Source organism: Polypterus senegalus, chromosome 9 (assembly GCF_016835505.1).
Source record: "Polypterus senegalus isolate Bchr_013 chromosome 9, ASM1683550v1, whole genome shotgun sequence".
Classification (NCBI taxonomy): Eukaryota; Metazoa; Chordata; class Cladistia; order Polypteriformes; family Polypteridae; genus Polypterus; species Polypterus senegalus.
In genome coordinates this window covers 15,346,771-15,360,473 of record NC_053162.1, presented here as the reverse complement: position 1 = coordinate 15,360,473, position 13,703 = coordinate 15,346,771, and the positions used below count along the sequence as shown (strand labels likewise).

Below are 13,703 nucleotides of genomic sequence, written 5' to 3'. Positions count from 1 at the left end.
GTGGTGGTCCCCTCTTTAAAAGGGGACCGGAGGGTGTGTTCCAACTATAGAGGGATCACACTCCTCAGCCTCCCTGGAAAAGTCTATTCGGGGTTCTGGAGAGGAGGGTCCGTCGGATAGTGAACCTCGGATTCAGGAGGAACAGTGTGGTTTTCGTCCTGGTCGCGGAACAGTGGACCAGCTCTTCACCCTTAGCAGAGTCCTGGAGGGTGCATGGGAGTTTGCCCGACCGGTCTACATGTGTTTTGTGGACTTGGAAAAGGCATTCGACCGTGTCCCTCGGGAATCCTGTGGGGGTGCTCGGGAGTATGGGGTACCGGACCCCTGATAAGAGCTGTTCGGTCTCTGTACAACCGTGTCAGAGCTTGGTCCGCATTGCGGCAGTAAGTCGAGCCCGTTTCCAGTGAGAGTTGGACTCCGCCAGGGCTGCCCTTTGTCACCGATTCTGTTCATAACTTTTATGGACAGAATTTCTAGGCGCAACCAGGGTGTTGAAGGGGTCGGTTTGGTGGACTCAGGATTGGGTCACTGCTTTTTGCAGATGATGTTGTCCTGTTTGCTTCATCAGGCCGTGATCTTCAGCTCTCTCTGGATCGGTTCGCAGCTGAGTGTGAAGCGGCTGGGATGAGAATCAGCACCTCCAAATCCGAGAGCATGGTCCTCAGTCGGAAAAGGGTGGAGTGCCCTCTCAGGGTTGGAGGAGAGATCCTGCCCCAAGTGGAGGAGTTCAAGTATCTCGGGGTCTTGTTCACGAGTGAGGGAAGAATGGGCGTGAGATCGACAGGCGGATCGGTGCGGCATCCGCAGTGATGCGGCTCTGCATCGGTCTGTCGTGGTGAAAAAGGAGCTGAGCCGTAAGGCAAAGCTCTCAATTTACCAGTCGATCTACGCTCCTACCCTCACCTATGGTCATGAGCTATGGGTAGTGACCGAAAGAACGAGATCGCGAATACAAGCGGCTGAAATGAGTTTCCTCCGCAGGGTGTCTGGGCTTTCCCTTAAAGATAGGGTGAGAAGCTCAGTCATCCGGGAGGGGCTCAGAGTAGAGCCGCTGCTCCTCCGCATCGAGAGGAGTCAGATGAGGTGGCTCGGGCATCTGATCAGGATGCCTCCTGGACGCCTCCCTGGTGAGGTGTTCCGGGCACGCCCAACCGGGAGGAGGCCCGGGAAGACCCAGGACACGCTGGAGGGACTATGTCTCCCGGCTGGCCTGGGAACGCCTTATGGGATTCTCCCGGAAGAGCTGGAAGAAGTGGCCGGGGAGAGGGAAGTCTGGGCCTCTCTGCTTAAGCTGCTACCCCCGCGACCCGACCTCGGATAAGCGGAAGAGGATGGATGGATGGATGGATGTTTTGAAAAGATTTTCGGGAACAGGAAAAATAAAAGCAAAGTGCAAAGAACGGAGGGGGGTAAGCAGGAATTCTGAGAGGGGACGTACTGGGGCTTTTCTACGGGGCGGCTATACAGCCAAAAGGAACGCGGACCCAGACACCGCGCTGGGCTTTTATTATATAGATTATGTACATACTATAATATATATATATACTATAATATATATATATATGTAATATATAATAATATATCTATACTAATAAAAGGCAAAGCCCTCACTGACTCATTCACTCACTGACTCACTGACTGACTCATCACTAATTCTACAACTTCCCGTGTAGGTAGAAGGCTGAAATTTGGCAGGCTCATTCCTTACAGCTTACTTACAAAAGTTGGGCAGGTTTCACTTCGAAATTCTACGCGTAATGGTCATAACTAGAAGCTATTTTTCTCCATTTACTGTAATGGAGTTGCGCTCGAAAGTCGTGGGAGGCGGAGTTTCGTGTGACATCGTCACGCCTCCCACGTAATCACGCAGTACGTAGAAAACCAGGAAGAGCTCCAAAAACCGCTGAAGAAAACATACATTATATAATTAAGAAGGCAGCGAAACAATTAGAAGCGAGCAAGTGACATATAAAACCATATTCAATGGCTCACGTGAACTAACGCAGTGCGCAGACAAAAAGCAACAGTTCCAAAGAGTGCTGAACAAAAACTGAATTATACTACTACGCTCAAATAGACAAACCACACGCCGTGGCGCAATAGTAGAGGCTTTGCCTCTAGCGCCGGCTTCCGAGGTTCGATTCGAGAGGGATGCACTGAGTATGTACGCGCGCTTCCCAATAAATTTTAGCCTCGCATCCCCTTGGTTTGAGACGTATGAAAAAATATGCGGTTAACGCAGAAAGACAGATCACCAATTGAAGCTTTATGAATAATGGATACTTTATTCGCGATCAATGATTGTTTTGGTAAAGCCATACTCAGTGTATTCATTAGATGAACGGTAAAAAAGTAAGAGTGAGGGGAGGATGACTTATTGAGGCACGCAGGTAAAAACCACAATAGCACGCGGGCTCGATGTACTGTAGTGCGCGTCAACTCGATCTGAATTGCGTGATCACATTTGAAAAAATATATCTTTTCAAGTTCTATTTAGTCCATATGTGTCAAACTCAAGGCCCGCAGGCCACATCCGCCCGGCATGTAATTATATCCGGCCCGCAAGATCATTTTATATATTGTATTATTGTTATTAATGGCCCGGGGATATGAAGCGCTGGTAATACAATAAACTACAGATCCCATAATGCAGCGCTTCAACTGCCTTGCCGAACACTTATCGCGTTATTCAAGTCTAGCTTATGATGCTGCAAGTTATTGCGAAGCTAGCCAACACGATGCCGAAGAGAAAAGGTGATTCTGAACATAGAGCCTTTAAAAACCCATGGGAGGCTGAGTATATGTTTTCTGACATTGCCGGTAAACCCGTGTTTCTCATTTGTGGAGCTAATGTGGCTGAAATTACAGAATTTAATCTAAGACGGCACTATGAGACAAAACATCAAGATAACCTGAAAGACCTGAATGCAATGCACAAGATACAGAAAGCAGAAGAGTTAAAGAAGAATCTGACATTTCAGCAGACGTTTTTACCCGTGCAAAATCACAAAGTGATTTCAAGTGAAGCTACTTTTATTGGAGACACAAATGCACCAGTGCAACTTTCCCCACTTTCCCTGTTGCCAAGTAATCTTGAACCAAGTCGGCACAACGGTGCTCCCAAATACGCACTTCGCTGATAGGTTCGCACGGCGCTTTGGTGACTTTGAAGAACAAAAAAAGAATTTTGAGTTGTTTCGCAACCCATTTGCTGTCGATGTGGAAACTGCACCTGTGCAGATTCAGATGTAAGTGATTGAGCTGCAGTGTAATGGCACACTGAAGACAAAGTACGATACTGCAGGGCCCGCACAGTTTATTCACTCCATTCCCGCAAAAATGCTCCAGCTCCGTCTACGGCTCGAACCTTGTGCATGTTTGGTAGCACATATCTGTGTGAGAAGCTCTTCTCAGTCATGAAGACTAACAAAACAGCACACAGGAGTCGCCTCACTGATAAGCACCTGCAGTCCATCCTGAGAATCTCCACAACACAGAACCTCACACCAAACAGAAACGGACTTGTTGCCAAAAAAAGATGCCAGACGTCCAGCTCTTATAAAATGACATAAGAGCAAAGACAACTGAATGATTTGATTTGTTATTGCTGAAAAGAACACATTTTATTTATATTTCCAGGTTTTGTTATGCACCATGTTCATATTTGAATTTGTATCATTTTGACAGGATATATTTTTATGGAGAGCAAAATCTTTTGGGATATTTAAAATTTAAGTTTATTTTTTATATAAAATTACATAAGAGTAACGTTTAACGTTTACTTTATTTCTAACTTGTATAATTTAGACAGGATATATTTTTATGGAGAGCAAAATATTATAGTTATATAGTTATTTAAGGTTTGAGTTGATTTATTCCGGAATAATATTCTGTCAACTAAATAAAAATTCCTTCTATTTAAAATTTAAATAGAACTTGAACATATACGATGTGTGTGTGTGTGTGTGTGTGTGTGTATATATATATATATATATATATATATATATATATATATATATATATATATATATATATATATATATATATATATATATATATAGATAGATAGATAGATAGATAGATGATATATGATAGATGTGTATATGTATGTGTATATATGTGTATATATGTGTGTGTGTATATATATGTGTATATGTATGGATATATATATATATATATATGTTTATATGTGTGTGTATATGGGGTTGAAAGCTCAGGAATAAAACTACTTTATGATACGTGATTAATTTTATATATATATTTTCATTATATATATATATATATATATATATATATATATATATATATATATATATATATATATATATAAACACTCTATATACACATATTGCATACAGTGGATTCTGAAAGTTTTCATTTTATTCACATTTTTCTATGTTGCAGCCTTTTGGTAAAATCACTTCATTTTTTCCCTCATCAATCAACACTCAATACCCAAAAATGAGAAAACTATATCAGAAACGTTTGAAAATCTATTAGAAATAAAAAACCTAAATACATATTGACACAAGTACCAGTATTCAGACCCTTTATTCAGTTTTTTAAGCAATAGCCAGTAATTATCACCAGGGGTCTACCTGAGCATAACAGCAACATCTGCCTTTGGGGATTTTCTGCCATTTTTCTCTGCAGATCCTTTCAAGCTCTGTCAGGTTATACGGAGACCATCAGTGGACAGCTATTACCAGGTCTCCCTAAAGATGTTCAATCAGGTTCAAGTCCAGGCTTTGGCAGAACCATGCAAGGACATTCCAATAGTTTCTCCTAACCCACTCCTGTGCCATCTTTGATTTGTGCTTGGTGCCGTAGTCCTATTGGAAGGTGAACGTTCAAAGCGCTGTAGAGCAGGTTTCATTAAGCATATCTCTTTACTTTGCTCCATTCAGCGTTCCCTCTACACTGACTAGTCTCCAAGTCCCTGTTACTGGCAAAAAAAATCCACAGCGTTCACCATTGAAATGGTATTGCACAGGTGATGAGCAGTGCCTGATTTCTGACAGACATGATCTTGGCTTCATTAGACCAGATAATCTAGTTTATCACTGTCAGAGTTCTTTAGGTTCCTTTCAGCAAACTTCAAATTGGCATTCATGTATCTGTTATTGAAGGGAGGCTTCTCTTGTCAAAAAGCCCAGATAAGTCGAGTGTTGCAGAAATGGTTGCCCTTATAGAAGTTTCTCCCATCTCCACAGAGGTTTTCTGTAGCCAGAGTAACCATCTTGTTCTTTGTCGCTTCCCTTACATGGTCTTTCTCCCATAATTTCCCAGTATGGCAAAAGGGTCATTGTATTTCCAAACTTCTTCCATGTAAGAATTATGAAGGTGTGCTCTTGGGATCCTTCAAAGCTACAAGAATTTTCTGTAGCGCTCTCCAGATCTGTGCCTTGACAGAATCCTGTCCCAAAGTTCTGCACACGATTCCTTTGACATCATGGCTTGGTTTTTCCTCCGATATATGTTGTCAAATGTGTGATCTTATGTAGTCATGGGTGTTCCTTTACTAATCAGGTCCAATCAACTGAATTTACCACAGGTCTACTCTAAACAAGGTGTAGAAACATCTCAATGTTGATCTATAGAATGGTGAATGGTAGGTCCTGAGCCCATTTTCAAATGCTATAGTAAAGGGTCTGAATACTCAATATCAATGTAATAATTCCATTTTTAATTTTTTTTTTAAATTACCAAACATTTCTAAAATCCTATTATGTGATATCATCTACTGTTAAAGTCTGCTCTGTACTTGAAATATTTCTGTTGCATTATATTGAGGATTACTTGTGTTTTGTTCTGTGTATTGTGTTGTATTTGCCTCTTATTTTGACACCCACTGCATGCCCAACCTACCTGGAGAGTGGTTTCTCTCTGAATTGCCTTTCCCAAGGTTTTTTAAAAAGTTTTTGCCTAGAAGGGTTTTTTTTTTTGGTAGTTTTTTCTTGTCTTCTTAGAGAGTCAAGGCAGGGGGGCTGTCAAAAGGCAGGGCCTGTTAAAGCCCATTGCAGCACGTCTTGTGTGATTTTGGGCTATACAAAAATAAATTGTATTGTATCGCTTCCACTTTGCTGTTATGGGGTATTGAGTGTTGCTTGATGTGGGGAAAACATTAATTTAAAGGACTTTTAACACAAGAGATCAGCATAACAAAATGTGAAGTGAAGGGTCTGAATATTTTCTGAATTCACTGTATATATACACAAAAATGGATATCCAGGGTTGGTTCTTGCTTTGTCCTCAACACTGCCATAACTCTCAAAGTGGGTTAAGAGTGCTGAGTAAATGGATTGAGACAAATAACTTTTAAGAACCATCATGTTTGTCTATTTGAATTCAAGTAAGGGATTGGTATTGAGGGGCGGCACGGTGGCACAGTGGTAGCGCTGCTGCCTCGCAGTTAGGAGACCCGGGTTCACTTCCGGGTCCTCCCTGTGTGGAGTTTGCATGTTCTCCCGTGTCTGCGTGGGTTTCCTCCGGGCGCTCCGGTTTCCTCCCACAATCCAAAGACATGCAGGTTAGGTGGATTGGCGATTCTAAATTGGCCCTAGTGTGTGCTTGGTGTGTGGGGGTGTGGGTGTGTTTGTGTGTGTCCTGCGGTGGGTTGGCACCCTGCTCAGGATTGGTTCCTGCCTTGTGCCCTGTGTTGGCTGGGATTGGCTCCAGCAGACCCCCGTGACCCTGTATTCGGATTCAGCGGGTTAGAAAATGGATGGATGGATGGATTGGTATTGACCTTGACCATTATCTTACCACATACTGTATGAAGATTTCAAGCCTCTGACCACAGTCACAGTCACACAGAGAGTGTGATGTAAGTAGGTGGACCCTTAGCATTTCAATTAAAATCTCCACTAAGCTTATGATCAACAAATGTAAATAAATAAGAAACAAATTAGGAGAGCCACTATGGATACTTTTCTAGTTTTGCCTTCCCTAGAGTCTGGTCTAAATTGTATAAAATGTTTAATGGCTATCCCATTACACTGAAGCTAATCTTTTTTCTCTCGATTTCTCCTGTACCAAGAATCAAAAAACAAGTCAAAAAAATCGGTCACATAAGTCTTTGTTCACTGAACTTGTTCTAAGCAGCAACATTACTTTATTAATTGAATATTTATTTGAAAAGTAACTTTAGTCACATAAAATATTAGCTCATTCAAAGCAAAATTATTTTAAACAAACCTCTATCCAATAATTACCAGGACACAGCCATCTAGGTCAAAGGATTGATTATATTCATATTACAGCCATGGAAAATCAATATCACAGAAAAACCATCAAGTCACGCTCATTTGTCTGAATCTCTAAATCGTAAAATCAATTGGGAGTAATGAGCACACTTTTGCTGAATGCACAGAGGGTTCTAAATTCAATTTTAATAATTTCCTAATGGTCATTTGATAATGCACTTGCTTGTATGTTTTCCCATATTCAAACTGCTCCTCTTACATTTCTATTCTTGCAGTCAAAATGCAAACCACAACCTAAAATGAATATTGTATTTTTCATAAATATGAAACATCTGCTTAAAGGTTGAGATTTACACACAATCTAATATTTTCATTGTCACCCAAGTGTTTAACACACTCACGAAGCTAGCAAGTCAACTGTGCAGATAAGAAACAGTGAAGCAAATTATGTCCTGAATCTCAGCATCTTAAATAATATCAAAAACATAATCTCTTGCACATGAACACAGTGCACAGAAGTGAACAGGATAAGAGCAAACTGTATTACTTGGAAAATTATCCCTGTCTTCATGATGCTTCCAAAGCAGGACAGAAGTACAGCAGGTGCAGCATCTTCCTTTTTAGAGATAGGTTGTGAACAAAACGGCATGCGTTTCATAAACAGTGTGTAACAAATCAGTCAATGTCTTGACTTACTTATTTTTACCTAACAAACAAAATGAGAAACAATCATCTTTTGAATAAATGTCCTTACCAGGATCTACTGCCTGAACTCGAACTGGAGAATCGCAGCAGATTGTAAAGCCATAACCATCATTCCCTCGCAATATTGTAATCTGAAAGGGAAAACAAAAAAATGAAGCGTGGATAATTAGATCCTACATTTACAGCACTAACTCTGGCTGCTCTTGGATAAAATTAAACATTTAACATCTCAGTGCACCTGTAATTTGTGTTTACATTAGCATGAAATAATATCTCCGTCAAATTTCTCTTAACATCCCTTGAAATCTCTCAGCAATTGCACTCGCGAGCATTCAGATAAAGTGACCTGGAAATCAATCAGTGTTTGAAGTGAATACGTACAAAAATACAAATTTACTGAGTGTGAGATACAGTAGGCAATAATTTCATGAATCTTCCAGTATTTATGCACTGTTAAACTGGAAATGTTTTTCTTTTCACAGAACAGAATTTTAAAGGACAAAGAAGTGTTTGAAACAGAAACTGGCATTACAGTGTGCACTGATGCATTGTTTACACCTAATGACTGACAAACATATGGGCTAATCTGTCAGAGTGTTTCTCATGCGCTTGTTGCAAACTACGCTAAACTGAATGAAAACAGAAATAAAAACGCCATTAAAATAAATGTAAGTCAACTTGTGTGTCAAACATTCTCTTACAGAGCAATCACGCTGAGAACAGTCGTTTCTAGCCAGCTGCCTGCTGGTATCTTGACACATATCCAGCCAACTGAGTACATGTTACGGCGTGTATAACTGTATCCTAAGGAAATATAATTCCCAATTAAAATCATGCTGTACAACTTTTTTTTATCATTTAGATTGACTACAATTTTAGACTTAAACTACATATACAACTTCTTAGAATTCTTCCACAAAAAATAAACGCTAATTCTGAAAATTTCTGAAGACTTGAGTTACTGAAATAAACATGATTTTTAATATATATCATCTTAATCAGGTCTAGCAACAATTACTTTTTTTAAAAAACAGCTGTATGTTAAGGCAAATATAACACTGACATAGCTGTGTTTGTCCATCGAACGCTTGCATGTTATAATCTACTGAGTTAGCAATAAAAGGTGTCATTGTGCTTCACTTCTCATTGCACTCACCAAACAAACACACCCAAGGCTAGTCAGCATTTAAGAAACCGCATTTTAATTCTCCTAAAGAATCAATTAAAATGCAACTCTGTGCCAATGCAAGCCCAGCTTAAATGTTTAGGGCAACAATTTTGATTCTGCTTCACATAAATATGTAAATTTACACCATTTACTGCAGAAACATCCTTGTGTCTTAAGATTGAGATCATTATATTTTAAAGCACAGTCAGTGTCGATCTTAATTACTATTTTACCACTGAATGCTTCAAAGAACTGGAGTCAGATGTATCCTAAATGCTCTTCAAATAATATATGATTGCAGACACAAAAACAGTCTAATATTCCAAGATAGAAGCTTGTAAAAATGGTAAAATAAACTAACCTGGATGTATCTGCGCTCTGAGCATACTTTACAAAGCCCATTAAAACGATTCATGGCTTCTGAAGAAACCCAATTCCTCTGCATTATAGAACACCGACCTAACAACTGCAACTTTAAGTGCTCCACATGAACTGTCCTGATCAAGCCACAGTGAAATTGGCATAACTGCTCATGGGAACCCAGCAGCAGAAAAGAATGGCAGGAAACAACCTTTCACCTCCCAAGCCCCTGGCTGAGCAGTATGCCTTTACATGATAAGCCAGAGGGTTTCCTGAAAAGCTTGGAGCAATAACGAAGAAAGATAACTTTTATATAAAAATTCCTGTCTAGTTAGTATTCACAGTTCCTTTTCACTCCTGATGCTGCTCTTTTGTTATGGTTGCATAAATGAGATGAGTGAAGGACATTGTTATTGCTGTGTTATCACATTCACTTTTTAAAATAAAAATAAATAAAAAACACATGAACAGAATGCATACTTTTCTAGAATAAAAAAGCAAAAGCAAATACTTAAAAAAGAATAACAACTATAAAGCTTAGTTACTAAATAGACACAATATATATAAGAGTATAAAATCAAAGTACACTTGTTAATTTTTCAATACCATTTGACAAAGAAAAAAGAAAACTTTTTTTTTGGGGGGGGGACTACTAATCATAATAATTTTAAGGGTGAGAAGTACAAACAACAGTAGGTATAATTTTGGGATTGAATCATTGTATTTGATAATAACAACATTTACATAAAAATGATTTAGCACAAATAACAAATCCACAGAAACAAAGAATCCATTTTCAGCATATAGGCTATTCAGTCAACCTATTGTTATGAAACCAATTTTTGTACTGTATACATACATACAAACATACATATATACATATATATATATATATATATACATATATACATATACATATATATATATATATATACATATACATATATATATATATATATATATATACACACACACACAGTAATCCGTCGCTATATCGCGCTTCAACTTTCGCGGCTTCACTCTATCGCGGATTTTAAATGAAAGCATATCTAAATATATATCACGGATTTTTCGCTGGTTCACGGACAGTTCTGCAGACAATTGGTCTTTTAATTTATGGTACACACTTCCTCAGTTTGTTTGCCCAGTTGATTTCATACAAGGGACGCTATTGGCGGATGGCTTAGAAGCTACCCAATCAGAGCATGTATTACATATTAACTAAAACTCCTCAATGCTATAAGATATGCTTCCCGCGCGGTGCTTGATTGTTTGCTTGTCTCTGCCTCTATCTCACCCTCTCTGACATTCTCTGCGCCTGACGGAGGGGGTGTGAGCAGAGGTGCTGTTTGCACAGAAGCTGTTTGCCTAGTGGATATGGAGGCACCTCTAAGAAATGTCGCTTTATCGCGGTGCTTCCAAAAGCACACTTATTGATTTCTTGATTGTTTGCTTTAATCTTGCGCGCGCGCTCTCTCTCTCTTTCTGACGTTCTCTGCGCCTGACGCAGGAGATGTGAGCAGAGGGGTTGTTTGCACAGAGGCTGTTTGCTTAGAAGATACTGACGCTCCTCTAAAAAATTACGCTTTATTGCGGTGCTTCGGCAAACTTAAAAGCACACATATTGATTTTTTGATTGTTTGCTTTTCTTTGCGAGCGCTCGGTCTCTCTGAAATTCTCTGCTCCTCAAGAGAAGAAGATATATTTGCATTCTTTTAATTCTGAGAAAGAACTGTCATCTCTGTCTTGTCATGGAGCACAGTTTAAACTTTTGACTAAAGGGTGTTATTTCATGTCTAGAGGGCTCTAATAATGTTAACAGTGTGAGAGAGTTTATAAGGGCTTAAAATATATAAAAATAACCACACAAACATATGGTTTCTACTTCGCGGATTTTCATCTATCGCGGGGGGTTCTGGAACGCAAACCCCGTGATTGAGGAGGGATTACTGTATATATACATACACACACACACACACACACACACACACACATAATATATATATATATATACACATATACATACACACACATATATACACGTTTATATATGTATATTTATATACATATATACATACATATACATACATATTTTATGTACAGAGAGAGAGTATATAAAAATACACATATACACAACACTATTTGTTTATATAAACTGTATTGGGACCCTCCAAATCATTGGATTCAGGTGTTCCAATCACTTCCATGGCCACAGGTGTATACCATCGAGCACCTAGGCATGCAGACTGCTTCTACAAACATTTGTGAAAGAATGGGTCACTCTCAGGAGCTCAGTGAATTCAAGCGTGGTACCATGAAATGTCCTCGCTCCTAAATATTCCACAGTCAACTGTTAGTGGTATTATAACAAAGTGGAAGCAATTTGGAACAACAACAACTCATTCACGAAGTGGTAGGCCATGTCAAATCACAGAGCGGGGACAGCGCATGCTGAGGAGTGCAGAAGTCGCCAGCTTTCTGCAGAGTCAATACCTACAGACCTCAGATGGGTTACCATGCAAGCCTTACATCACCAAGTGCAATGCAAAGCGTCGAATGCAGTGGTGTAAAGCTCACCACCACTGGACTCAAGGGCAGTGGAGAGGTGTCCTCAACCCGACAGAACACCTTTGGGATGAATTAGAGCGGAGAATGCAAGCGAGCCAGGCCTTCTCGTCCAACATCAGTGCCTGATCTCAAAAATGCTCTCCTGGAAGAATGGTGACAAATTCCCATAAACACACTCCTGAGCCTTGTGGAAAGCCTTTCCAGAAGAGCTGAAGCTGTTAGAGCTGCAAAGGGTGGGCCAACTCCATATTAAAGCCTATGAATTAAGAATGGGATATCATTAAAGTTCATGTGCGTGTAAAGGCAGGCATCCCAATACTTTTGGCGATATAGTGTATATCTACAGTATAGTACTGTCCATACAACAATTTAAATAAAATTAATGCAACATAAATGAATGATTGATACAGGTTATGTCACTCCAGTAGGAAGCCAAAATTTTATTTAAAGGGTTGTAGCTAATGTATTTCTTTCCACTTCTTCAGCACAAAATGTCAAAGCTGAGACCACTGAATGATTTGTACGTTCTCTCACCTCCTACTTAAAGAATTCTATTTGCAAGAAGCAAACCACCACTTTCAGAGAAGTGGTTGAAAGAAATTACCTGGTTAGAGGCTAATGCTGAGCACAAGGAAAAGTGCTACAAATTTTGCAGTGTACGCTCTCATCGTGCTGATAGAAAAAAATGTTTATTATGCAGGTGCCATAAATTTTAGTCATCCAGTTTTCAATAAACATAAAAATAGCAAAGCGCAAAAGAGATGTTAAAAGCTATACAAAGAGAAATGGTTAATGGGGGATCAGGAGCAACTTTTCACTCCTGGAATCACAAACTAAATGAAGAACAGATCAAAGTCCTCGTAAATGACTCCATTCTTACTTTCCATGAAGCTGTGGTCCATTCATAATTTCACACAAGTTATACTGTTGAAGAGGTTTGGCCTTGATGTTGGGACCACTTATCACACTTATGTGAGCGGCAAATGAATTATGCATACAATTGTTACTGCAATAACCTTGGCAGATGTCAAGAAAGTAAAATCTGAGGAGTTCTGTGAATTCCTCTTCAAAAGATCAGAGGACATCAATAGATCTTAACAAGAAATGGTTCATCATGTCACGGTTTCCAGAAAACAAGAAAAGTCATGAGTTTAATTTTGGTTCTCTTATTGTGCAGAGAATATAGGTGATGGACTTACCAAAGATTATAAGAATTATCAAAAATGAAGGTGTTTTCAGATTGGGCTTCAGTTAATTTTGGCATTGAGTAATCCCAAAGTTGTGACAAACACTTCCATTATTCACAGATTTTGCTGAAAACACACAGACACGCATGCACTTGAGGACCACAATAAACTAGCTAATTTCTCAGTTCCATCAAACTCCTCAATTTCTATTTGTTAAAAGACATGCTGAGGAGACCTTGAGGACCTTAAGAAGTTACATTTGTAAAGCTAGGCAAGTTTCACAATATCCTGTGGTGTGTATGGAGATATGAAAATTTCCATTTTATCAGAGATCAGACAGGAAGAGTCATCAGTTTTAGAATTCTGTACTCTGTTTTCATTGCTTCAAATCTAATTTACTAGATACTGGCAGTAGTTTGCAGTAGATGACGAATGGACAGTGTAAAGAAGAGCTCACGGTAACTTTAGGAAAGAAAACACTTTTATTTGAAAAAGGTGGTCAGTACAGGT

General features: G+C 39.3%; 1 protein-coding gene across 3 annotated transcripts in view; it reads right to left on the bottom strand.

Moving 5' to 3' along the window:
- The window catches only part of rgs3a (regulator of G protein signaling 3a), a 493,869-nt gene that overhangs the window by 371,383 nt on the left and 108,783 nt on the right, over positions 1-13,703 (bottom strand). For 2 of the 3 annotated variants that reach the window (XM_039762724.1, XM_039762725.1), the window contains one exon: positions 7,960-8,041. In XM_039762724.1, coding sequence (XP_039618658.1) covers positions 7,960-8,041 — 82 coding nt within the window. Of the gene's footprint in view, positions 1-7,959; positions 8,042-9,439; positions 9,553-13,703 lie in introns of those variants that run through there. The other variant, XM_039762726.1, reaches the window with a different exon arrangement.